At 40.2% G+C, this 27,698-nt stretch overlaps 1 protein-coding gene across 1 annotated transcript in view; it reads right to left on the reverse strand.

The window, feature by feature from the left end:
* ndrg2 (NDRG family member 2) overlaps positions 1 to 27,261 on the reverse strand; it is a 37,225-nt gene extending 9,964 nt beyond the window's left edge. Inside the window, exons 1-2 of the mRNA XM_044098390.1 lie at positions 26,766 to 27,261; positions 1,626 to 1,711 (exon numbers count right to left, since the gene is read on the reverse strand). Coding sequence (XP_043954325.1) covers positions 1,626 to 1,700 — 75 coding nt within the window. The 5' untranslated portion in view covers positions 1,701 to 1,711; positions 26,766 to 27,261. The remainder of the gene's footprint in view (positions 1 to 1,625; positions 1,712 to 26,765) is intronic.
* Between the last annotated feature and the right edge of the window lie 437 nt (positions 27,262 to 27,698).

The following is a 27,698-nucleotide window of genomic DNA, read 5'->3' on the forward strand; positions in this document are numbered from 1 at the left end:
ATTTTTTTTTTTTTTTTTACAAAAGCACAATAGGAGTAGATGAAAATCTTACGCTGCCACTCTTATTTGAGTTACTTTACGTCTAAGACTGAAACAAATGTTGCTACATCTGTTTTTTTTGTTGTAACCAACATAAATAGAAACCTCTAGATGTTTAATTATTGGAAAAACAGGTTGGAAGTGGAGGTGCTGATTTGAGTTTTGTGAATTTTATACTGAATGTATATTACCTAAGTTCTGTGAGTTTGCTGTAGCAACACCACTCTTTGTTTGTTGATACTGTTACTGACTGAAGATGATTACATTTTAGGTATCAGTGACGTTTTTAAAACTGGAGCAGTTTGAAAGAAAACTATTTTCTACGACATACTGAGATGCGTCTGTGCCTCATTCAGGCTACGAGGAAGAGAGAGAGAGCAAGACTTTCAGCAGATAACAGGAAGGCAGGATGGAATAGAGCAAAGTTGCTCTGTTTGGTTTGTCTTGGCTGATGGTGGTTTTTGACATCTTGTCTCTGAAGCTACAGATCTAACTGCTACAGACTATACACACAGGGAGTGTTTTCTTACCATTGCTGATTGCATTAACTGCTAATATGTAATGCATTCAAAATGTCAATTTGATCATTTTGCCTTTGTTTTTAAAGAGTGAATCCATGTTGTACAGATGCTGCTTTCTCACACACACAGTGTGACGTCGCCTCCTCTTCTAATATAATGGCCGCTCAAGTTAGGGAGTACAAAATATTTTCATAATAAAGTCCTTTTAAGGTTGTTTACGTTGTTGTGGATTTCTATTTATGTAACATTTTCTCTTCTTTATACGTTAGTGGAAGCAGACACAGTCCTAATTAATATTTTAAGACGCAGGAAAAATGCTACAAATATTCACAGTTTCTGTTGCTGGATCCAAACCAGGCTGTAAGCTGAGCTAAAAGAAGAAACAGAAGCAACAGAGCTGGAAAAGGATTGAAGATTGTGTCTAAACTCAAACAAGTTCATCGCCTTAAAAAGGATTCTGCAGTATGTAGAATCACTATTCTCATTGTTTTCCTCTGTATCATCTGAGTCATCGTACTGTTTGAGTTTAAATGCAGTATTCAAATATTTACCTGCTCTACTTTCTGAGTGCATTTACTTTCTCTCAAGATATATATATATATATATATATATATAAAGCAAAAAACGTTTCACAATTTAATGCTTTTATGCTATACCCGCATTGGCCACCAGGTGTCACCATCAAGTCACCTGATGTTGCCATGCAGATGTTGCCCTGCAGAGCAAGAGCAGGATCTGCTCTCGCTCCCTCATGGTTTGACGTCAACCCAGCAGATAGGAGCCAGTGCTGCAGCTCTGCTCACACACAGACACCCGCTTATGCGCGGGCGCTAAGACTTTTCACATATGTGCTTGGAAGAGAAGTCGCCTGATGAAGGATTTGCTCAGACTGAAGAGTGCAAACACTGACACACACACACACACACACACACACACAAGTTCTGGCTGGAGTCAAAATGCTTCTGATTTGAGCCTGGTTCGGTTTGGACTTAGTGTGATCGCCATGGATATGCGTTTTCCTGCGCAGTACATATGATATTTACTATCACATGCAGAATGTCTAACCTTGGCAGCATCAGCCTGACCCGTGAGTAAAGGCTTCTCCTCTGTGATGGCAATTTCCTGCATTTCTGATGTCATGGTGGGTCCCCCTGAAGGTGGAAAAGAATAACAAAAACATTGAAAACATTTCATACCTCCTTTTGAAATCACACACTCTGCGGCTTAGACTTTGAGGCATCGAGACGCACACAAACACAGATTGTGGCCTGCACAGACACAGGAAGCGATTAAATACTGCATGTAGCTGTTGTCCTCATGGGACTTAAAATGGGCTATGGGGCCTTTTCAAAGTTAATTAGTAATTAGTGCCGGCAGCGATGTGCAGAAAGGGATTGTGGGGGAGAAAACGCAGCGCAAAAGGAACCATTGGGAGGGCTTGAAGAGAAGATGGACACATCAAAATAACAATACATACATAACAAATGGCTAAAGTACATGTGTGACAGGGATTTACTCTAATATACAGCAACCTGTGCTGAAGAAGTGACAACCCTGCGTGAAATGACAGCAACCTGAGGGGACGGTTGACGGTGAGAAACCAGAGCCTTTGGCAGGGAGGAGAAAAACACTTTTACAGCCACAGCGTGATACTCAGTGCTACTGTGAGAGCAACCATGAGCTTAACGCTACACCTGAAGGCATTGTTAAGAGCTAGGTTGTTTTGTATTCTGTACACACTTCAACAGCTGAACCGTTTCGACATGATGGGAAGATAAACTCTTAATAATCACAATGAACTGTTCTCTGATCACTGACAACGTTTAGCTTATAAATATAGTCAGTATCTTTAGTTACCCCACCAGTACTGATAAGAAAAGGTGATTATAAAAAAGCTCAGAAATTGTAAATGTTATCACTAATTAAGCATGAACAATATAGTAACTGTTAGCATTAGCTTCAAATTTCGCACTCTGCCATTTTCCCACCTAAATGTGAGAAAAACAAATAGTTCAAAGGATAAGCTAACTAATAATGGCATTATTGTTACTAGTTACACTCGGTACAATGTTCTCCAAAACTGAATGCAGACTAAGCATTAGCTTTTAATGTAGCACTTTTCCATAGGCTGAAAACTCAGTGATAAGTTGAAGACATAATGTTGTAGCCAACATTAATTAAGAATGTTTTCCAAGAACAAAAGCAACAGTTAGCATTAGTGTAAAATTTTGTGCTCCACCATTTTCCCAACTAAATGAGAAAAAAAAACTACAAACAAAATGGTGGTACACAAATCCTGTGCAAATGTTAAGCTAATAAACACCGGTATTACATTTGCTTATAGTTACTAAAACCTCCCATATTCCAATGTGTTTTTACACTGAAGACAATCAACAATATTCTTCAAAATAAAGCCAGACCAAGTATTAGCTTCCAATGTAGCACTTCTCCAAAGCCTGAAACTTGTTAGAAGACAGAGGGAAATTTTGACGCCAAAATAGTCCAGAGTTCATTAGAAATTCTGATATCATAGTTGTCCGGTTATTAGTGATAAGCTGAAGACAAGATGTCAAAATTAACACCAATTAAACATGTTTTTCAGCAGTAAAGCAACAGTTAGCATTAGCTTCCAGTTTAGCACTTCTCCCCCACCCAATAGTCTGCTCCATTTCCCACCTAAAAAGGTAAAAATGTTTATCTAAATATTAATTTTCACATTACAGTTGCCTGTCTATTACTGATAAGATGATGACATAATAAACTATAGGTAATGTTAAAGACAGAACAAATAAAATATGTTCTTGGCTAAAAAGGTCAGACGTCGCTTTAGCTTCTAGCTTGGTACTTCTTCATACCTCATGTATCCAATGGTTTAACACAAAAACCTAAAATAAGACAAGATGGAAAAAAAATGTATAACCAACAAACACCTCCAGCATTACAGAATGAATCAAAGCTAATTAGAAAGCATGGTATCATTACGTTGCTATTTCGGCCACCTTCCGTCTCTCCATTGTCTCTTTATTTTTGCACTGATTGATTTTTTTCCCCCGTCGTCATATTTTTGATTAGTCGATAATGGCTTTTGCATTCCATGAAAAGAAAACAAAACAAGGTTATTTAATCCTACATACAATTTAATAGTGGTGCTATTTTAGCTATTGCTTAGCTATCGTTGTTATAGCCTAAAGTAAATATTCAAAATGATTTAGAATGAAGAAGCTCTGCTGTGTGTAGTACACTAACTGCATGTCCTGCTTTTAGAAAGTGATGACTGTATTCTGTCTGCAGGTCTGGCATTACATCAGACGGATGAAGAAGGCCAGTTAGTTTGTGTGATGTGTGCGTACGAGCGCGCACGCATCACGAAATGAACAGCTTTCCCCCCTTGGGGAAAAAACTGCGTCTCATGCGGAAATGATTAGTCACCGAAGAAGGCCAGCGCAGACCACCAAACACTCACTACTTCCATTGTTCATACCATACCAGCTTTATTTATAAAGCACTTTAAAACAACCACAGTTGATACAAAGTGCTGTACAATCCAAAAACACAACAAAATAAAAATTATTTTAATTAAAAGTAGTTTAAAAACAAAGACATACACTTTAAACTAAATGTAGTTTAAACACCATATAGCTCTCCTGCTCCCTCCTTACATTCCTTAACCTCGTCTTTCTCTGCATTTCACTTGTTTTCTTAGTGTCAACACCGTCGAGAGGGAAAGTCTTTGTAATGCCTTTCCCTTTCATGCCGTTACTCTAAAATATAGGACTGGCACATAATAGGAGCAACTCATAAGTAAGGAAACCATGAAAACAGATTTGAAACAACAGTCATCAGATCAGTTTTATTACCACTCTCTTCATCGTGCAGATAGCCAAGCATGGCAGATCTATTCAATGTGACATGTTCTTTATGATATTCTCTCAACTGTGTTCACTTGCATATGCATGACCCACATAAACATTTTAAATCAGACTGCGTATTCCAAGCTCTGGCTCTCTGCTACATGAATGCCATCTTTAAAAAGTCACAACAATCCTAACAATCTTGAATGCAATTCAATTCCTGATGGTGTTTTTTTGTTTTTTCTAGAAAGAGAACTAAAAAATCTACTAATTTTCTATGGTGAGCAGCTATCTGGTCATCCAAGTCGAAGACTGATCTAATGTACTGTCTTGCTTAATCTACTCATTGCAATGGCTTTATCTGATTAAAATAAAATTTGTCATTAGATACCAATTACAAAATAAACCAATCTCTAGCTGCACAGTCTATAATTAATCCTTTGACCCACAGGAAGGTTGCTATTTACAGAAACAGCAGCAGGGGAGCAGATTTACTAAACAGGACAACAGGTTGAAGAATGGGAAAGTCTGCCAACACTGAAGGAGATGAAACACAACAAATTAACAGAGTGTGAAGAAAGGATTAAAACAGGCAGGAGAGTTTAACTTTGTTCTGCCGAACAGCTTAGAAAGAGATTTGTCCTGGTGCCAGAGCAGCTATGATTCACCCAAGTGGTAATTTCTTCCTTCAACAGCATGTCTAGTTTATCTACTCTAAGTGTTACAAGCCAATAAGGTGATTCGCTCAGCATTTTAGTCATTTCAAAACTGTGGTGACATTTGATCAGATTGATAATGAGATACAAATTGACAGATAAAAAAATTATTACTGTGGCTGTCATTCCATTTTTTGCGAGGCGGCCATGTTGGATTGAGGCCCTGCGGACGAGAAGTCAGTTTTGCAAGTTGGGAAAATCCGAATTCCAAGAAAATCACAGCCTACAATGATGTTTGTAGTGTTATGCTGGAGAGATGGGAATTCTCGGGACCAATAAGTTCAGTTCCCACAACTCCAATTGATTCCAGCAAGTTTGATGAGCTAGTTGTGCGCCTAGCCACGTTTCTTCTCTCCACCAGTTACTGCACCCCTCCACGTTTTTGCAACTACTTGCACCGACTCTCAACCGTGTCAGCTCGGTGTCGCATACAAGACAGTTAGAAATAAACACTGCTCCCCACTGAGCAGTTTTCTGTGTGACACTCAGTACGCGGACAGAAGTGTCTGCATTGAACACGCCTTGATGGAACTGGGTGGAATGAAGTGCATCCAAAGATATGGGAGGCTTTTAGCTAAAGGATAGGTTACACACAGACAATAATTCGAATCCCACCCACAAATGTGTCTTTGAATGGTTTAGTGGATATCCTTTGTTGGTTATTAAGGTAATGGTGACAATGACACTGTTCAGTGAGGAAGTTGTTACTGCAGGAAAAACACTCAAAGGTAGAAGTTTTTTGTATTGGATGATTAAATGAAGTCAGAAAGAATAGAAATGTATAAAGTGATTTTAAAAGAAAAGACAGCTCCCAGTTCATTTGGCTAAACTTTTTTTCTGCAGTTCAAAAGCTTTACAAAACTGGAGATCAGAAATCAATATGCAGTGCTAGTTTTCCATTACAAACAGTACAAGGTGTGTTATCACCTTAGTGAAAAGGCAGCAGAGAACGGAGTGACAAGAACGTTTACAGAACCGATACGGGACTCGTGTAACTCTGCCTCTCCTCTTACTCAACTCTTCCACAAACACTCACTTTCCTTACAGTTTTCTGATGTTATAATCAGGCTTACTCCCTCTATCATCCTTCATTCTTTATCTCGGCTGCCTCTCAGAGTCCGTGTGTTTCCGAGCGTGTAATAACTGCTAAACTGCCCCGTCGGTCACCATGGAGAAAGGAAAGGAAAGAAGCTGGGATTTCTTCAGGTGGCCCGAGGAGACGGACGCCGACATAGGAGGAGGAGAACGTGCGGCTGGCAGAAACAAAGAGGCCGGTCTCACTTCCCGTTGGACCGCACTTCCACGTTTCAGCTGTCAGGCAACAGTTGTTGGGTTCATCAGCTGTCGGGCGATAATTCCTCCAAATTAGTGTTGCGCGCTTTCGTAATCCGTAATCCAGAGATGTTAGTTTGTTCCATCGTGTTAGCTTGTGACAATCCAACTTGTCACAAGCTGTTTTTGTCAATCCCCACCGTCAGGCTGCACCCTGTTCTCCACTGCTGTGTCCTGCTGACTCCAGGTGTCTGTCACCACACAGCAAGACTCTGGACTGGGCTTCCGGCTGCTGCAGTGAATGTGAATTTTACTAGAAGCAATCCAGTCATTACAACACCATTTTTTAAAAAAACTACCGTAGTAGAGCACAATTCTTTGCATTGTGTTTCTACGATACAAGGAGTTTTATTTCAGGGTCTGTATTACAACCATGGCAGGTCACCAGGCTTCACTCTCCCCCCACCACAATTGTTTATTTGAAAACAGGGTTTTTACGCACCAATAACAGTAAAAATGGATTATTATAGTTGAACTGCCACCAGTTGCACCTGCCTATTGGCCTCACACGCCATTGTTTCCAAATTAGGGAATTAAATAATTGCTTAAATAAAAGTCACGCAGCACATCTGACCATGTCCACCACATAGCTGTTTCCTGTTGCATTTGAATCCGACATCTCAGCATACAGTGGTAACAATTCATTCTTTCAAGGCTTGCTCCCAGGCCAGGTATCACTTATCTGTGTTAAAACCAGTTTGCAGTGACCCGTTACATGTGTCACATGTGGAAAACCTCATAAAATCTGATCTAAGTGGACTTTTCTTTGGAGAAGGTGAGCCCAGGGCAGTGTCAGTGTAATGTCTATAAGTGTGTGAGGAAAAGGCAGCAATTTGCCACCGGGCACAGAAAAGCTGGAGCTTAAAGACCTTCTGCATTTCTACCCAGAGAAGTCAGCTGTACTAAACAGAACATCTAACTCCACACAACTTCTTGGGTTTTCTGAAGTTTTAGGAACTTCAACTAAATTAAACCTTTTCTTTCATTGACAGTCCAATATGCGACAGAGCCAGCTGCTTTGACAAGATAAGTTTGTCATTCCTCCAGCTCCTTTTGAATTTCAATCGCCTTCTTAGAGCTTCTCACACCTCTGAAATTGTTCCCGGCTCTCTCCGCTCCTGACTTTTTATTGGTCACTTTCAGCTCCCATCTGTTTTCTCTGTCCTTCTTTCTGTCCGTTATTATTCCACACCCAACAACACATGAAAACAAAAAAAGGGCAAACATTTAGACATGCAGAATTGACTCATTTACCGGGTCCTTCCCTGCCTCCAGCGCCAAGTTAAAAGCCTCCTTTAGACCTCAAACACAGTTAGCAAACCCGACCAGATGTAGAGATGTCTGAAGTCAGAATTAAAGTCACTAATGTAGAGAAAGTCTAGCTGAAGGCTGAAATGTCGAAACGTTGAACCTGTGGCATTTGGGAGACAAGCGCGGCTGTTTCAACAAGTGGAGCCATTGCTTTGAAAGTTTAAGACTGAAGATGATGAGTAGCAAAACCTTTGAGGGTCAGAAGAAGAAGGCAGCTTAATAGTTCATGTGCTTTAGGCTTTTAGACCTTCTTCAAAGTCCTTGACATTTTACATTGACGGTTGTTTAGAGAGGATTCACCGTGCCAGGCAAATCTTACAGCTCAGCTGAACCAGCCTTAAATACTTTATTAGTTTCTAAAGTTGACAACAGTCATAACTTTGACTTATGGTATAGTTTTAGTACTTTTTGTATTGTCTGTATATTTCCTATTCCATGCTTTTGTGTTTAGGAAATTTACTTTCTAAAAAAAATAGTTAGACCATGAGCTACTGAATCAACCAGAAAGTCCAAATTAAGTGAATATTTATGCAGTCACTTATGTTATGCTTTGCATTTTTATTTGTCATTATTTTGTAGAAATCAATTTCACATTTGACATTACAGGGCGTTTTTGGGAAAATGTCTGTCAAAAAAGCCAACAAGTCACTGTAGGAGGTGAAGTTTCAGTACAGCAGCAGATTTTCTTTTAAGAGTGAAAATATAAGAAATTATACCAAAGTTATACGCAGATAACCAAAGCATACCAAAGTTTGAAACAATTTCAATTAAAAAAAATAAAAATGACATTAAACCAGGTGTATTCTGGTAATGGGCAGCTAGGATAACTGGCTTTTTTAAAATATTTGTAGTCATGAATAAAAGTTTCAGTTGCAGATTGGAAAGTGAAAACATGCAGTATCATTCTTGTTTATGTAATAAACTCCAACAGGCATCAACCCACTAGAGTTGGGTTTTTGAAAGGCCTGCATCTATTCCCGTTGTGGTGACTATTAGCTAGCTAACAGGACTTTGTCAATCCCCTAATGTTACTTTATAAAAATTCAAATAACAGAAAACAAGCAATAAAAATGCTTATTTCGGTGAATGCTTGTTATTTTAATGAGATTTTCCATTTTCTAATTTACCATTGCATTGAAGCACATGCTCCAGCGACCAATCAGGTTCTTTGTTTACGGCTTGTGTGCGTTCTTTACTATTTCACTAACTTCTCCGAGTGGTTGGCTGGTGGGCCTTTATTAGGTTTTATTTTTGGCACCGTCTTTTCATGGGCTGTTTTCTCCCCTTCTGCATATGTGTGTCAATATAAACTGGAGTTACAAAAACAAATTTGCTTAATAGAAACAAACAAACAAAAAAAAAACAGCTTTATTGAACTGAAACTCAGAGCCAAACCAGATTTCATAAGGAGATTTTGGCAAATTATTTTAAGAGTTTGTTGCAGTGGAAAGGGAAGTAAGTGTGGCATTTAGACATAATGCTGGCAGTGTAATAAAAATATCATGGATTAAATGTTTTTTGGTACTTTATAGCCAATCCACAGTAATACCTCAGAGGATTTCCTATCAAAAGTGAAATGCGCACTACAGATTTACCTCGGTGCTGACACAAATACACACCCCTACACACAAATACACACACAGTGCAGAGCCCCAGGTGTTGAGTACACAGCCACTTTGAGGACTTTATCTGCCCTCTCTCCTGAAGCGAATCCTGTTGGTCTGCTGGGCCTCAGTGCTGTCACATCTGGGCACCACTGTGTCGGTTTTAGATGTGCGCCGTGCAGTCATGCACACGGATCATCTGCTGAGGTCTTTTTTTTTCCTAGTCAGATATGGATGGAAGGCAAACAGAAGGAAGAAAAAAAAAAAAAAAAGAGTCCTGCTTTTCAACTGTGCGCTCGCTAACGCAGCGCTGGGTATGTGGAGAGGGAAATGCCAGTGACGATAGAGATTCATGCGGCTGAAAACGACTGTAACGTTTGATCTAAATGCCAAACCTGTGCGGAGGATTACAGCCGACAAACACTGATTTAAGAGGGACTTTTAGTTTTGTGTCCCTGCGTGGCTTTGCTGTTTTTATCAACATAATGCTTCACTAGATAAATCCCACTGGGACTGGAGCATTTCCTGCTCACTTCGACACAAAACACAATCTCTCGCGAGCATTTGGCTGGGCAGAGAAAAGCGCCAGACGTGAAAAATGAGCGACAAATGTGTGGAGAGATGACATGACAGCAGCCTCCATGGAGACCCAGAGTTGTCCTCCGAGTTTCCTCTCCTCAATGTTCTCTGAGATCCATCACTTCTCTTTTCTTTATCAGGTTGTTTTTCATTCCCTCCATCATGACCTCACCTCTGAGAAGAATCTCTGTCTGTGTCTCTCTCTCTTGTGACAGAAGATCATGAGTCACTTGATCCTCAACGGAGTCGATGGGAAGTCGTCAGCGAATCATCGGGTTTCATCACTGGCTCCTCGAGTCGTTTATCAAAATTAGCCAAATCTAATCAATTATGGGTGGCCATGGCACAATGCTTAGTTTTCATGCAGTACCCCAAGGGAAGGACACAAGTTCTGAACTATTTTCTCCTCCTTCATCATGAAATTATTATTGCGCCGACAGTATATTTGTTATATATTGTGCAGCCCTAATTTATGTGCAGCCCAAAGCATGCATCTTGTTTGACCAGAGCACCTTTCTACACGTTTGCTGGGTTCCCTTGGTGCCTTGTGGAAATCTTTGACCTTCCCTGCCATTTTTCCATAAATTCAAGATTGTGCAACTAATAGTTGCCAACAGACTCTGCTAACTGAGCTGTAGAGCACTACGGATCATCATGTTGTTCTTCGTTGATGCTTGACTTGTATGGCAATTCAGGTGTCTTTTTTTGCTTTAAGGCCTAAACCTTTCCATGAAGACCTGTCTGCTGTCTTCATGATGCTGTTTGTCCAGTGATACTCTAACAAGCATCTGAGGTAAAATTGGATCAGAATACAAACTGGATTGTATAACTTTCCCTAAAATTACTCGAAACGGCTACAATTGAACAATCGGATCCCTATACAACACTTATGCAAGAATAAAAGCTTGGCTTTTTTAAAGGTAATTCAGGAATACTTTGCTGCCTTGAAACAAACATAAGAAATTAAGACAATAACAATATAAACTGTCATAAGGTCGTTACCTTCAGTTTGAAGTTGTGAACAGCAGATATTCAGCCACAATCATAACACTGACATACCTTCCAAACACACATTGTACATCCATGTTTAATTTTAAAGCTTGTGATTGACCCTAATCGGTTTTTGTCTCTTAAGAATCTAAAGAAACAATCCAACAGGGTGACAAGAATCTGTCAGCGTTTCGGGTTCATTTAACGGCCGGTAGCCGCAGTTTTAACGTCCAAGAAGTCTCCTCTGCTGAACAGGAGCGCGGATGATGATGATGATGATGATGATGATGATGATGATGAGCATGTGCTCCTTGCTTTAACTCCGTTCATCCATGAAGCTCAGACTCTCTCTCGACTGACAGGTTTTTATTTGGCTCGTTCCGTAATGTCGCTGAGAACATTCATCAAAGCAAAGCATGAAGCGAAGCAGTGAATCCCCAGAGTGATGCTGCGGCGGTGCAAATGACGAAGTGGCTCATCTCGCTCAGATTGGAGTGTGTTTTTTTTCCACCGATGCTAAAAAATAAAACAAGAAAGAAAATGGGATTTGCACAGCTGACTCGATCTTCTCAATCTGGGTCATGAGCCCAATAGACAAGCACATGATCATGGACACAGAGAGACACACTTCCACTAATTGACCTTCCAACCAGGGTAAATTGATATTGTGAGGCCATTGGCTGGAGATGAAAGAGGTAAACAGCATGGCTCTCTGATTTTCTGCCGCAGCCCGACATACAGCAGCTTCTCTTCACACTCTCATTCTAGAAAAACTCCTAAATCCTATAAAGGCACATCTCAGAGGTAGAATCTCGTTTCTAAAATCTACATCTCATATATTTTACTCCGACACTGAGCTAAAGAAGATGAAGCTTAAGAAGAGCTGTATGAAAGCAGATTGGTAAAAGTCTTCCTTCCTGTGGCTGCGTAAAAAAAAAACCATAACACTGACTTTCCATCAGAGTTCTTGACAGGGTTCCATACTCGTCTTTCCTATTTAGCAACACTTTATTGCTCTGAGAGGGAAAACTTGTATTATTATGCCATTATCAATATGTTACTTGAAAATGGTCCCAAACAGTTTTATCGTTTATCCCTATAATTTCTGGGACAATTTATTGTTGGACAAAATGTATTATCGTGACAGGTCCAAACTGTTGTTGCATCTGCTGTGGCATTCATTTATTTGCCCTCTGAGGTTTTTTTCTGCCCTTCTGTGGAGCTTTAACAAAGTCGCTGCTGCTCTTCTGAGTAAGCAACCATTGCAGGGCTGCATCATTATATAAAATGTTGCAAAGCACTGCAAGTGCCAACAAAAGTCATTGCAATTATTTTAATTCAAAGAAACATTAAAGCCTGACAGAATTTGTTTTAGATACTCAGTAAATCTCAAGAAGACACGAAGAGAAACACATCATGAAATCTGACATCATGCTGCCCACAAGGAATGAATGTTTTACACATTTAAAGTACAACGAAGCCAGTGCGTGTCCAGAAACATTCAATCACAATGACGGGCCACATGGATGCAGAGATCAAAACATTCTATTCTGCTCTTTCTCCCGACTTCAATCATCTGCGTCCAAAACCACAAGAAATGCCACGCATGTTTCACACCTTCTGATTGGCTTAGAAGGCTTTTTACAAGATTTTTCTATTTTCCCGTTTGGAAGCAAACTGCAAACATCTGCTTCCCTGCACCAGCGCAGGACAGTGTCGTTCCAGTCGGTACAGTTTCATTTACAGTTTCACAAAAAAGAAACATTATCACGTGGCGTCCCGGTATTTTTGACAAACGTGTTGTCGGCGGGAAAAAAAAAAAAAAAAAGAGGATAAAATCTGACAACACGACGAGGAATGCCCGCATATGTTTGTCCCTTTTTACACCAAAACCTCTCCTCTCGAGTTCTCTTCTTCTATGATATTTAGTGAATGTGACAGCGCGGCCAAAGTTCCTGAAGGCATCTGTGCATCATCCACCACACAAGTCACGTGATGAGCGTTACATGAGTCACCCCAAAGATGGACGCCTGAGACTGCGTCATCACCAGTCAGTTCCAATATCCGTCGTTGACAGAACCTCTGTCTGCGCGGTGGCTGATGTTGGCGTGAGAGGAAAATGAGGTCCGGCTTCATGAAAACATAATTAGGACGGCTTACTTCATTACTGCAAATCCAGTGGCCATCGCTGAACATAGCTGGAGATCAAATGATGCTGCATATGAAAATGAAACCTGTGGATGGAATTTTTTAGTGGGAAAATTAAATACAGTGGATTTCAGAAGAGATCACAGTTTAATAATAATTATTTATAATCTTTTCCAACTTAAGTGTGAGATAATCTGTACCACTGAACAGAAAACAAGGTAAATCTGTTAGAAAACACACCAAGTGTGGATACAATGAGATAAATATACTGTCTCATTGTGAAAACACACTTTGTTTTCACAATGCCTCATGTGATACACACTAAATTACAGCTGTGATTAACCACCGATGAATAAAAACAACAGTTCAGATACTTTTGTTTTTATTCTGTCAACTATTTTTAATTTGATTTTATGACACTCTAAAACTTAAAGTTGAAAGTATAGCACTTTACTAGAGATTTGGTTGGCATTATTTACAATAAGTAAAGAAATATAAAACAGGTATAGTCAATGTCTGGATATACTGATTATACAAAACTAGAACTGCTCGAATACAGTTAATGTTTAAATCAGACTGCTGCTGCGTTTCCATTAAATGTGCACAAAACTTTGTCGTTATACCGCTAATGTTGAAAAACCGCATCTTCTCATTGCGGCGTTTCCATTAAATAAAAAACGCAATTAAAATGTACACATGAATACGTTTTTTCAGGCAATAAGCGTCACTATCAACTCCTGATGGGAAAAAAGTGTTTCCATTGCTGCTTTGAGAAACACGCCAATTTCAAGATGGCCGAAAAAACCACCTCCTCTTAGTGCAATAACTTTTTATTAAAAAACCTGAGTTCTTTTCAAAATTGGTGTATTTCCACTAAGCAAATTTATTTTCCCAATTCCATGGTCAATGTCAGCAAAAGTTGTGGCTCAGTCCTCGTTCCTTTCTCCACTGCACCTGCATGAGAAACGCTAGTGTCCCTAATCGCAGAGTTAAGTTATAGATGGTTTCTGTTTTGTTTTTCACTTTTCAAAGTTGCATTACTGGGGTTTCCATTGAAAGCAACCAGATTATTGTCCTCTCATTTTTTCATGCTATTCCATCTATAGATTTGTTCGTCTTTCTGTTAAATATCAGAACATAAATAGCACAACTATGTGAGAAATGGTGTTCCATTTCTTTACATAAAAATGTGTCATTTCCTCAATAAATAAGCGATTTACAAATTTCCTCTTCTGGTGTAATGAGAAGTAATGAGGAGCAGGAGGTGACCGGCTCTGATTAAAGTTATCTACAAGAGAAACTAGAATGTTATTCAAGCTATTCTAGTCTGTAATTATTTCTTTTTTTCCATAGTTATGGTGACAGCTGGATGGTAGTGATCTAACACAGGAAGCAGCAAATAACATTAATGTGCTCTAGATATTGTTCCGAGTTACTCTCATCCTGATTAGAGCTGAAACATTCAGAGTTATGATTTATCCGCAGTTTTTCTGCTTCCCACTGTTTGCAATACAACTGCACACAGAGCAGAGTGCATCCTAAAACTGTTTGGTTTTTCTATCAGCTCAGCTAAAGCCGTCGCCATCTGCAGTTATCTCTGTTTTCCCACCTTTTTAGAATTTTATTATCCATGCGTTTTATTCAGGGGGAAGATTTTGTGCGTACTTTACTTTCACACCTGATAGTTCGGTAGACTCGGTACGATTGGGGGCCAAAATTGCAACTTTTGTTACATTTTCAGCTGTTGCGGTTCGCTTTCACACTGCACCGTGTGAAACGAACCAAACCCTTTGAAAATGTTGTTCCCACACTCGCCTGTGGTGGCGCTGTACCAATAAGCACTGGAGGAAACAACACAAAAACCTCTGAAGAAGACACCGACTGAAACCTTCTTCTTCACAAAATGTAAACAGAAATTAAGTAGCATCAAATTTTTACTGTTGTAAGATTTCTCATTTGTCTTTGACCAAAGACCACAAATTATTATATTTTGGTTGTATTTACCCAGAATGCCCTGGGTATTATCCTGCATTTGGAGCGGCCTCTGGTCTGCCTGAAATCCTCACCAGAGTTCACTTCAACTGAACAGAGACCTCAGTTTTTAGGCGGACCAGAGTTCACCGTTTTGGTCGGCATCAGATATCAACTGCACATTCACATCTCCCCAAATGAACCGGACTTTCTAGGCAAACAAACTACAGTTTGACTGAAGTGAAATAAACAGGGCTGGTGTGAATGCAGTCTAAGACTCAGACAGAGATAGAGGGGAGAACATAAAACAGGTTGTTCAGAAACCTCTTTAACATCACAGCTCAATGTTGGGGAAAGTAAGGGCGCCTCACTAAAGCCATTTCAGTCAAAGGGATTTAGACTAGCTATCAAAAAGATTGGACATAACTCTTGTTTTTGTGGTAAACTAAACTTCTTGTGTAAATACAGTGAAAACACGGCCATATTTCCAAGAGTTGTGATATTGTGGGATATTATACAGGGAGAATTTCAAACCCGCATAGACCTTGTTAAAGGTAGGTTTAAAGGTTTCCAAAGTCCATTGGAAACCTTTCAGGCAGCCTGGAGAACTGTCTGACCACTTGATGTTGTTCACATCAAACAGAACTCCATCATCACCACGGCAGCCTGTTTCTAGCAGCCGTCGTTTTTGTTACTGTACACCCGGCCATCAGTGGCCAACAGTTATACAATAAGTGCTCTCAGGTCTTGTTGCTAGGAGATTTGTTATGTACATGTACACAACCTGCTGGGTTGAACCCACCTCATATGGATATTGCGCGTGTTGATTTGCTCTGATTGGTCTTTTGGCCAACCCGCCTCTCTCCCATCAACCTGAAGATTTATTGAGAAACACTCCTAGTTGTGTAACACACACATGGCGTACCGTCAGCTCTGGCAGACTGGACGCGCACTCTGACACACGTCAAAAATCTCCCGGTTAGAGAGAGAGGAACACCAGAAGACACTCGGATCCAAACGAGTGGATTGAGAAGTATGAATGGAGTTGGATCTGAATGTTTGCCTATAAATAGGATGTTGTGAAGGGCTGTTTGGACTAGAAGGAACAGACGGAGCTTTATGCTGCCCGGCCTATCTGTATCTGGACTTAGGCCATCAGCCAGTGGAGTGATGTGTCCCCCAACAAACCCACACACACACACACACACATAGATACATATAAAGACCTCTGCAGTCTTATACACCTACACTCAGCTTTAAAGCCATACGCACTGACCCAGTTGCTGAGCCTCTCATGCACACTTACTCCTACACTGGATATAAATAACAAAAATCCATATTCTTACTCAAGCTGGTACATCCTAGACACTACCATTGGCTGGGGCCGAGAAAGAAAACCTGAGGAGAATATTGTGTGCAAGTCACATGGCCAGAGTTTATTCAGACTAGACTGATCCGGTACTCCCACGCAGTGAGAGTCCTTCCAAGCCATTTCAGTCATCAGCTAATGTGGTCCTCTTCGCTGTGCGGACTGTAAAAATACAACCGGGCTCGTATTCCAGAAGCCGCCCGTCCAAGTGAAATATGAGGAGCCTTATCGGAGTAATTGGCTGTAAGGATGTTTGGTAGCACAGGCGGAGTGTTGAAGCACTTTTAAATCCCCCTGTGTATTTAATTTTTCACCAGAGGATGAATTCATGTGATTCCACACAGTCATCTGGCTTTAAAGGTGTATTAAATTACATCTTTTTCAGTGCTGTGAGACTAGAATTAATGCAAAAACTTTTTAAGTTCAACTTTCTTTTAGGGTTGCAACTAATGACTATTTGAGTAATCAATTCTTTAGACGATTAATCGATAAGAAGAAATTTCCACATTCTGCAGAATTTTTATAAATTATTAAGAAATGCATTAAAAGATGTAAGTAATTCAATTCCTTTTATAAATAGGAACGTTCTATTGCCCAAAAATCCAAAAATGCAGCATTCTTTCAGTGTATGCTTGATCATTTGTAGACTAATTTGAATGTTTTGTACAGTTTTGGTTTAATTACTGCTCTGAGCGTGTCGTTCTTTCAGCAAATTATCTTTTTTTTTGGAATTTCCAGTGATTAATCGATGCTACATTAGCTGACAATTATTTCAATAATTAACTAATCATGATTCATTGTTTCAGCCCTACTTTTTATTTATTTTTATCCCCTTTTGTTTGTTAATTGTGCTACTTGAAATCAAAGTGTGTGAGCACAACTGGAAATGTTTTGATTTTCATTTTTGACGCTTCCTCGTGTGGTGCTGGCCAGGTTTCACCAAAATGTCTGAGTGCTTGTATCAACAGAGCAGCGTCTGTGTTTAACTCTGAGCCAAGAGCCAGAAGTGTAAAACTAAACAGTCTTTATTAATAGGAGCTGCAATTTCACAGGTTGCACAGGATATTACTGGGAGATGTTAATATGAGAGACGGGAACGGTTCGACTTCATGTTTACAACATATCCACAAATGTTGGTATCTCTAAATCCAATCTGAAATACAGTAATAATTTATTTGGATAGTTCTAAGGATGATTACATTTTTTTTTTTGGCACTTGACTCCAACTCTGGTCACACAAAGTTGAGCATTTTTAAGACAGCTTTTCATTTTCAGCTGAAACACAAATTGATGTCGATTGGGAATCGTGTCACAGAACGTATGCGGATATATTGGAGCCTTTTCTTGTCACAGACTTTTTATATGCGAGATCCTAAAGCTCAGTGTTTCCTGCTACATACTCAAACGCAAATACGGAGTCCTTCTTGTCTTCTACTGACTGCTGCTGACCACCGTCAACGTAAAGCGCCAAGAGCAGGAACAAACTATTTCATGCAGATCCAGGGGGGTGTTCAGTGTAAACATGGACTGGGAATGGTAATATTTATTTTTTTTTTACTGATAAAAACAATTTTAAAAACACAATATAATTAATTTTATAACTGACAAGGCCCCAATTTTTTTCTATTTCTATGAAAAAAAGAAAAACTATTTACGGCGCCCCTGAGTGTGACACTGTGATAACAACAAAATAGCTGTTTCACATACAGCTCTCATTTGGAAAATAAAGGTGTTGACTCACTTACATGTATAAAACTAATTTAACATCAGAAATGCAGACAGCATAGATCCATCTCTTGCAGATGTTAACTCTGCTGCACTGAAAACACTGTTAGACCATGCTATAGCAGTTACCAACCTTAACGTTTATATTGTCTGACAATGTTTTTGACTGGATAAAGGTTATTCGCTATTGTCGTCAATGAACTTGAATTACATGCCCGGGTTCTTTTTGCCAGCAATATATACCCCTGGTGGCGGTATAGAGCTTAACAACAGTTTGTATTACTCTTACACAGGATTTCAGCTATTTGGTGGAAATCGATACAGGAACATAAGAAAAAAAATACTTGTCATGTCCGCCTTTTAAGCTGATAAGGCATTTCCATTACTGATGGGTAATGGCTGATTACCCTTGACAAAATGGCTGATTGTCAAGACAAACAGTGGAAAACAATGCATACACAATGGTTCAGCTGTGATCAAAATCTTTAAAGACACCTGCGACAACTTTATTATTGCTGATTGAAACAGAACTGATCCACACTTTGTTCAGATTTCCAGCAAAAAGGGAAGAAAACTCCTGAGCCTTCAGTGGTTTTGGAGAAAATGAAAGCAAAATTCAAGAGTCTGTCGAGGAAATTGCTCATAAGTTCTAAGGTAGCATCCCCACTGGAACAGTATCATGAGCTACACCACAGACCTCTTGTGCTCGCCCCTTTCAATCAGAGCCCAGCATCCCAACAACACGGAACGTTATCACAGCAGCGGCGCGTATGCAACAGCTGGCATTCTGCACAGTCCAGAGGAAATGGAGTTGGTGTCGTCACCGCCTCCCATCAGAAAGGCCAGCACTATTTCAAGGCGGACAAGACGATGGCAACATCTACTCTGCTCTTATTCTGGGAAGTTAATCCACTTCTGAAGCAACACGGATCCAATTAAAGCTGTTTACTGGACCGCCTCACCATAGCGCCACACAGTTTCATAAACAGAATCTCAGCTGATTGACCAAACTGGTCAGTTTTTCAGTGACACTCAGTTCAACACTTGTGGTTAGCTAAACACATTGTTGCCAACAGTTCAAATTTAGAGTTACACTATTAGGTTACCTGGGAATTGACTTAATGATGTGTATCTTCCTTAAGTGCCACCAGGTTGCTTGATCAACAACTATCTTCAGAGTGGAAGTTGTTACTGAAGGCAGAAAACTCAAAAGTTCATGATTTTCAGTACGCCACATCGGTAATCCAGTCAGGTTTCAATGTAAACAGAGAGTAAGAGCTCAGCTGATAACAGGAAGGGTGGATGCAGAGATGTTAGCTGCAGGTTACCCAGCCAGTACACAGATGTTTACAGCTGAAAATGCTAATTCTTGCCACCCTGCTAATTCCTGACATATTGTAGCTCCTAAAAGTGCACAGCCCTGTTTAAAGTCCAGGTTTTTGAGATATGGTAGTTTATTTCCTGCCATGGTTTGGTTTGTAGTTGGACCTAGTGATGTTACGTGATGAGCCGAGGCTTCGAGGCGTGTGTCGAGTAATGGAGGGGGCGTTTCCGTAAAGCGCGTATCGAGGCTTGCTTCATTTAGGGGAGGAGCCGAAAACGATGACGTCCGAGGCCTCGCTGCCCGGCTGTACCACGTGACTGCTTCGGGAAGTGGCTCAGATTTTGTCGCGCGGTTTGACAGCTTTATAAACCCCACAGGCTCCATTCAAAATGTGGGTTGTTGTAGGCGAGTTATGGTCAGTTGAGAGAGTGGATAGAGTTTTGATAGTTTGGATAGCAGAGTTTGGATAGTGGTTATTTAGTTTGAGACAGTTAGTTTGGTGTTTGGAGAGTTTAGGAGAGAGATAGATAGATAGGAGATTTAGGAGCGCGAGGACAGGATAGGAGTAGGATGGAGCCAGCGAGAGGTAAGGTGAACTGAACATTTGCAGATGTATTAGGTTTGCTTATGAGGAACTGTATTTTTCACTGTTTCTTATTTTCTGTAAAGGTGAAGTGTTTATTGTGCACCAAGGAGTTGGGGTACAATAATAACACCTCATCCATGTTAAGACACTACCGTGCCTTGCATGAGAATAGGGAGGAAACTGGAGCTTCACCCAGCCAAGGTATTTCATTACTATATTGCAAACACACTATCACAGTTTTTTGCATGCTGATGTTTGCTTGTTGTGCAAATAAAGACAGGTAACAGACACTGTATTTATTCCTTTTTAACCCGCCACCAGAAAACAAGAGCTGGATGAAGCTCTAGTCTCCATGATAGTGAAGGATACCCAGCCTTTCACTATTGTGGATGACGTTGGATTCAGGACATTTGTGTCTATTATGTTCTCCCTAAAAGGCAGGTATGTGTGGGTCCATACATGAAACGAATGACTACATTATTGTATGTGTCACAATTCAGCAATATATATATATATATATATGTTTCTTCCTTTAGGCTCTGAAGGCCATGGTGGAGGCCAAATATGAGTCTGCTAAGGAGCACGCTAAGGCTAAAGTAGAGAAGGTGGCTACTGTTAGCCTTACATCAGATATGTGGACATCCATCAACATGGATGCCTACCTAGGTCCAGCGCTACCTGTCAGAGGCAAACATAAGCAGGCTGGAGAAACCCCTGGAATACTGGGCTAATCAGTCACTGTACCCCAATCTGTACAAACTTGCACTTATTTATTTATGCACCCCGGCATTATCTGTGCCATGTGAGCGTGTCTTTTCAAAGGCTGGAGAAGTAGTGTCAAAAAAGAGAAATCGTTTGAAACCAAAAACTGTGGAGAAATTGTTGTTTCTTAATAAAAATGAATGAAATCATCCAAGTTACACAAGCATTAGCCTATTCACTACCCCCTCCCTACTTCCACAAGCACTTTCACTGTCCTCTGCCTTATTAAGCTCATGCCATTTTTCTAGAGTCACAGAAAAACATTATTACACAACATGCCATATCACATGACACTACTATTTTGGGAATAATTACACACAGAGAATACATTCAAACAATATTTTATTATACACATATGTGTATACATAATTTATGTGGACAAATGATTTCGTCCTACACCTTTTGTGAAGTCATTCCCAAGAGCCATTATAGACAAAAATTCAATGCATCACATGTGTTAAGATACAGCGGGCTGTGATTGTACACCTGGCCAGTAGGTGGTGTCGTGTGCACATGAAGCCTCAAGAAATGAACCCTTTCTCGAACCATTTGGCTCAAGTGGTACAATGCCTCATGAGGCTTCATCTCACCATCACTAGTTGGACCCAAATGCAGGCAGGACCAGAGGCAAAAAGGCTCCAAAGGGTAGAAGGCATTGAACTGATGAAACTGAAAGAGAGAATGTAACAGAAGAATCCAACAATGAACAAAGAAAACCAGAGAACTGAGGAAGGGGAGGGAAATGAAGAACCAGATGGGCTAATCAGACCCAATCAGTTGCAGCTGTGGCAAGGAGAAAGTGAGGGAAGGAGAGTAATTAACACAAAAGTTTTGAATGCATATGTTCAAAGCAAGCAAACTGGAGATCTGTTCACACACAGGAAGCTGACTATAGAGCAGGGCATTGTGGGCAAATACAACCAAAACAAACACTTGCATCTAGAGCTAGCGGGAGAAATGGTTTGTGGTCTTTAACCAAAGACAACAACTAGAAATCATGCGGCCGCTAAAATCCGACACGCCACTCCATTTTTGTTTACATGTTGTGAGGAAGGAAGTTGCGGTCAGTGTCTTCTGAGGTTTTCATTTCATCTCCTTAAATACCAAAAGGACAGACTACAAAAATAAATAAGAACCTTAACACAAAGGAATGAACGAGTATTGCAAAATCCTTAAAATCTTCATGTTAAAATGACAACTGAATATGGAAAGAACTAACAGAAATACACCATGAAATGATCAAAAGACAAATGAAAACACAAACCCACAGGATTGTGACATTTCCAAACTTTTCTCCACCTGTACAGGTCCACTGGAAAACAATGTAAAAAATATTTTTAACCTGTCAGAATGTTACAAAAGCAGAGATTGGAAACTCAACAAAAATCTCTGGATCAGTAACTCTGATTCAAAATGAAACTGTTGATGCTTTATTTTTTTTACATATAAATTTCCCAGTATAACTCACTTTAGTATTCAGTGTCCGAACTGACAGCCTTGTGCTTCTGTAGAGCCATTACTCAGCTAACAGATCAAGCTTCCCTGGAGACAACACTGACAGATCAGCAAATACTGTGAGAGTAAGTGTTAATATTGGTCGAGTAAAAAGACAAAGTGTCCGTCTGCATTTGCTCTGGTTTTCAAGACTACCTGAGGAAGTACGTTTGCTCTTTGCCAAACAAAGCAAATATTTATCTGGAATATTTCCCGTCTGCTCTGAGTGCAACGGTTGCCATCTGAGTGCAAAATGGACATTGGGAAAGTCCAATGATGTCACAACAATCAATAATGAGGTCAGGTTTGTTCAATAGCCGCCACCGAGTTCAATAGCGTGGCGGCGATAGAACATGGCTGATTGGGGTTAACAATTACAGTCACCGTCTTTTAGCGCCCGACAAAATGTTTCCGCTTTTGCCTGTTACTTCACCGCCTTCTCAGCGGGTTCATAAATGCGTGCAACCTTCCTACCACCCGACAACGATGTCAGCGAGTTCTATCTCCTCGGATGACTGATGGACCCGGACCGCACACACTCAGAGACGCTGCATCAGAGCAAAGGGCAAGTGTTTCAGCTCCGGAGTTTATTTTTGGCTCCGACAGATGTGTATGACTCGGCTCAAGAAGAAAAGTAGGAAATCAACGGCGAGATACGTCAACAGTGCAGCTCACTGAACGTTGAAACACTGGTAGCAAGCCTCCTTGGTCTGATGGCGGGTGATTGGTCAACGTTTCACTTCGCAGGATTTGTCTCGTATGTTGTTTAAACAGATGGGGAATTGGTACCGTTTTTGAAAATGCATGTTTTTTTTCATTGTAACTGAAATACCCGACTTATAAATCATTCATGTACTCAACTAGAACTGTCAAACATTTTTTTAAAAATAAGATTGCCTTTATAGTTCTTCAGATTGCTTCTTTTCTCAGAACCCACATCGGTGCTGAAAAAGCGACAGTCAAATCAAGTCTGTCAGACTCCATTCCTGCCCACAGCATCACCATTCATAACAACTCTTGTATAATATGGGATGATGTGAGATACAACAAGGGTTATTACTTTGTTTGGTATAAATAAAGTATTTTTTTAATCAAATTATTTGAATGGATACAAAGAATAATCACATATAAGCCAGTTTTAGTTGGGGGTTTTTTGGCATTAGATCAATCTTAGTAGATTTGGGGCCATTTGTGATGTATAACTGCTTTGAAATGAGGTTTGTTGTAAATTATGTCAAAAGAGTTAAACTAGACTTGGTTTGTGTATTTTATTTAATGTATTTAATGTATTTTCATTAAATATATGCAACAGTTAAATCACGAGACTGGGTTTTTTATACTGATATCTGATTATTAAAACATAAACCTTTATGCTATTTTTGAAAACAAAAACAAAAAAAAGGAGAATTACTTATTTTTTTCCCCAAAAAATAAAATAAAGAGCTTGATTTGTTTTCAAAAGGAAAATAGTTTTTCTCCTATTCTGAAGCGAACATATCATTGCAGCTCTGACATTTACAGATGTAATTCACGTGTGGCAGGGTACTTTAATCACCATGGTTACAGACTGAGCTAGCTTTCACTTATGTATTTATGTACGTTTATAGTAGATGCGGCGGAACGTAACTGGAACTTGTCTAAAATATTTCACCTGACTAACTTCAGAAATATGATCAATTTATATTTTCGAAGCCTGGATTAAATCTTGCAGCAACTAAACAGCTCATTATTAATGACTTGAGTGATTCTTAAGGTGGGTGTTTCTGTAAGACGTTTATCAAAAGCCATTCATTGTTCATGTTTTACATGAACAGATACAGGTTTTGAAAACCTTGGTGAATTTTATGAGTTGATAACCGGCATCATGAGACTACCAAGGTTGATTGTTACTGTTGGGTCTATCGATGAAACGCAGCAAGTTGAAACTAATTAGTAATCCTCCAGTCTGGAGAGTCATGGTGACATCTATCAATGTCATCATTTTTCAAAATGAAATACCCTTAATGGTGAGGAAGAGCCTCTTCTACAGCCCAGCATCCGTTCAATAATCATACAAACACAAAGGAAGCGTTGCAGAACCATTTGTTACCGTGACCTAAATAAATAAACCATGCTTTGTAGCAGATTAGAAGAGCAGAAATCCTTTGAAGTGTGCAGTCATGTCTTTCCACTAATGCAATCAGCACACAAGCACAAGAGAAGATGAATCACAATATAATGTTAACTGAAGCACATAGAGATGGGGAATATGAGAGGATAGCTTGTAGGGTTTAAAATGAAAAACTACATTTAAAAAAACAAACAAAAAAAAACAATTGCCACTTATTTAGAATTCAACTCATGTTGAAAATGTTGCAATTGTGACTTGGATAGGAGCCAAACCCTGGTATCAAAGTACTGGTAAATCACAATGACCTGCCGATTAAAACCGGGCTCTGCATCAAAAGTTAGAGCTAGCAAACCTGCTCGTGATCCCGTCACTTTGTTTCGGTGTTGTTGTAGCAGGTTCAGTGAAATATCTTTGAGGTGGTATAGTACGTCCAAGGAACTCTCCATAGAGCAAAAACAAACAACTTCCCACTGATTTCCAATGATTGCAAACCCTTTGTGGCAAGAGTTGCAATGAACTCTGTAATTAGCTTTGAATTCTCAGAGTTAGGCGGCACTTCATCGTCACCAGCCCAATGTTCTTCTGGTTTTCTGTGACAATGGAGATCAACTGTTTTACTTCTGTCTGGGTGGAACCATCTAACAGTTTCTCATGGCTGTGTTTCAAATATTTTACTATAACCATCAGTTATAGTTACATACTCGCAAAATGTTCAAATTACACACCCACCATTTCAGCTTGGCGGCTGATCAAATTTACTAGCCACTTTGTAAATTCAGCCACATCTGGCCCGTAGCAGGTGCTAGTTTCCATGCCTGACTGTAACACATAAAAGTAAAAGCCTCTCAAAAATGACATTTGTGAGTGCATTTGCAGGCAGGCATAGGTCAGACCTTATCAAAAACAATGCTGCTTTCAATTGGGATTCTCTAACGTCCCAGTCTGAATGGCAAAATGTAGAGAGGAGGCTACAGCTCAAAAGGTGGAAAATGAGATTTGTAAAAAGCGGTATGGAGCAAGAAGTGAAACACCTATATGAAAATTTGCTAACTAACCCTTTAAATCGTCTCATTTGCATTTGATTTTAGAAAGTAACTTCCTGGTAGTCATTCATTCTGATGTTTGTTATAAACATGGACATTTAAGTGCTGAATATACACCATATATACCCCAGCAAAAAAAAAAAAAAAAAAAAAAAAAAAATCAGCGGCATTTTCTCCTGAACGTGGCTGTTTGCGTCGCCGCCCATCCATCAGTTCTGTCACAGCGCGTGCAGGTACAGGTGCGCTTCCTGTGTCCTCGTACGCCCGTATTTTTATTTTATTTTTTTTTAAATCTCCCATCAATTAAATTAAAAACAAACAAGAAACACAAATCTTACTTTCGAAGAGGCTATTTGAGTGTGCGCGTGCACGCTGTCAGCAGGGGCTCTCCACTTCGCTCAAGCAGCGCGAGCGCCCAAATGCGGTATGACTCACAGGAGATGCGCGCGAGCTTCTGTGTGAGTGAGTGTGTGTGAGCGCCCCTAGGTTGCACGACAAACCGAATCAAAACAGCCCCCCAGAATAGGCTATATCTAAAAGATATCCGCGGGTTTCCTCGTGAAATGGACCTTTATTGTGACATTTTATGTCAGTCTTCTCTCTTGTGCTTATATCCGAGCCAACACGGGGGCCACTAAAGCCACACTTAGGGGACACACCTCCATTTGACATTGACACATATTTGGCAATGTGGCGGCTCCCTCCCAGCACTTCGCATTTGGGAGGAAAAGAAGAAGAAGAAGATGAAAAAAATGCAACCTCGCAGTCGCGTAAATAAAAAGCACTGAACCATGAAACAGCCTCGAGCTGCAGGCCTGTGGAGTGGACTGTTTAACTGCACAAAGACAAGCATGGATGCGGCTGAAAGGCAGTAAAGAAATGGAGGAAGGAGAGCAGAGGAGGGGGTGAGGGGGACGACTCCATATGTCACATAAGTTCGTGCGGTATGAAAATGTCAATATGGGCCTATATCCTGCCATGCCGCGGTCCCTTACTGTAGCAAGAGGCTGGAGCAACAAAGAGCCCACTGGCTGTGCCACATGTGCGCATCAATAACACACGCTGCCACGAGCTCTCGCGTTAATTAAAAACACAATTTCTTGTGCGAGCAGATATTAAAAACTTACAGCGGTATGATTTGAATACATTCCAGCTAAGCAGTCAACGTTTAAATTGTTTACTATTATAACAGAATTTAATGTGAGAGCAGCAACAAAACAAACAAAGACTTTCAGAATAATTTCTCAACAATTTGGTGCACGCGGAAGAGAAAAACAAGCAGAGGCGTACCTTTTAATTTGAAGCTCGCTGTCAAGAAAATGAACGGACTCCAAAAGGTATAAGGCAAGTCTCCTTCCCCACTTGCTCAGTTTCTTCTTGCTCTTTTTCCAACCTGTCCCCCCACTTTTCCCGCGAAGCTCCTGTTATGATACTTTCTCCTTCACCGCTGTTTTTATTTTCCGCCGTGCCTTTTTCTTTCCCAACCTTCCACTGTTGCTTTATTTCTTTCCAGCAGGGGGAAAAATTCCGCACCCAGAAAAAAAACATATATGTTGCGGTCAATCAAAAGGCAAGATGGAGCCTCGGAGTTTGGAAAGGGGGGAGAAAAAAACTTAGAAACAGAACAGCTGACGACTAAAACCCCTCTAAGTCTATTATTCTTCTTTATAAACATTAGAAATCCTACTTTGTAGGTGTTATGGTTTAAGTCCGGGGACTAGAGTTACTGTTTAGCTAATATCGCCAGAAAAAGCCTACTTTCACTCGCTGACTCTCCCCCTCCTCTTCATCATTGCGGTGGTACAGCCCGTCCTTGTGGAGCTCGCGGAGCAGAGTCCCCCCAGCGCGCGAGCGCTCCCGCCTGGGGCCGAGCAGGCAGGTAAACAAACGCACCTGGAGCTGAAGATTCGGGGAGAATGAGGGAAATGGAACCAGGAGCTTCGATTTCGAGCCCATTTTCTCTGTAATGTGTCGCGAGTGGCTGATTTTCTGCCTCCCTATAGTGTCAATATCACCGCAGATGTCCCCATCAAAACATTAAGAATAAGAGATAAGTACATACTAATCCGCAAAAATGACATGAAACAGTACGAAATTGTACTGAAATGTATTTCAGTCATATTATCAGAATTTTGATTTTGTGAATATACATTGTATAAGCTTTGTTAATATACAACAGCAAAAAAATGCTTTTGTAACATTTGGGCATGTGGATATTTAAAA

Source organism: Gambusia affinis, linkage group LG18 (genome assembly GCF_019740435.1).
Source record: "Gambusia affinis linkage group LG18, SWU_Gaff_1.0, whole genome shotgun sequence".
Lineage (NCBI taxonomy): Eukaryota > Metazoa > Chordata > Actinopteri > Cyprinodontiformes > Poeciliidae > Gambusia > Gambusia affinis.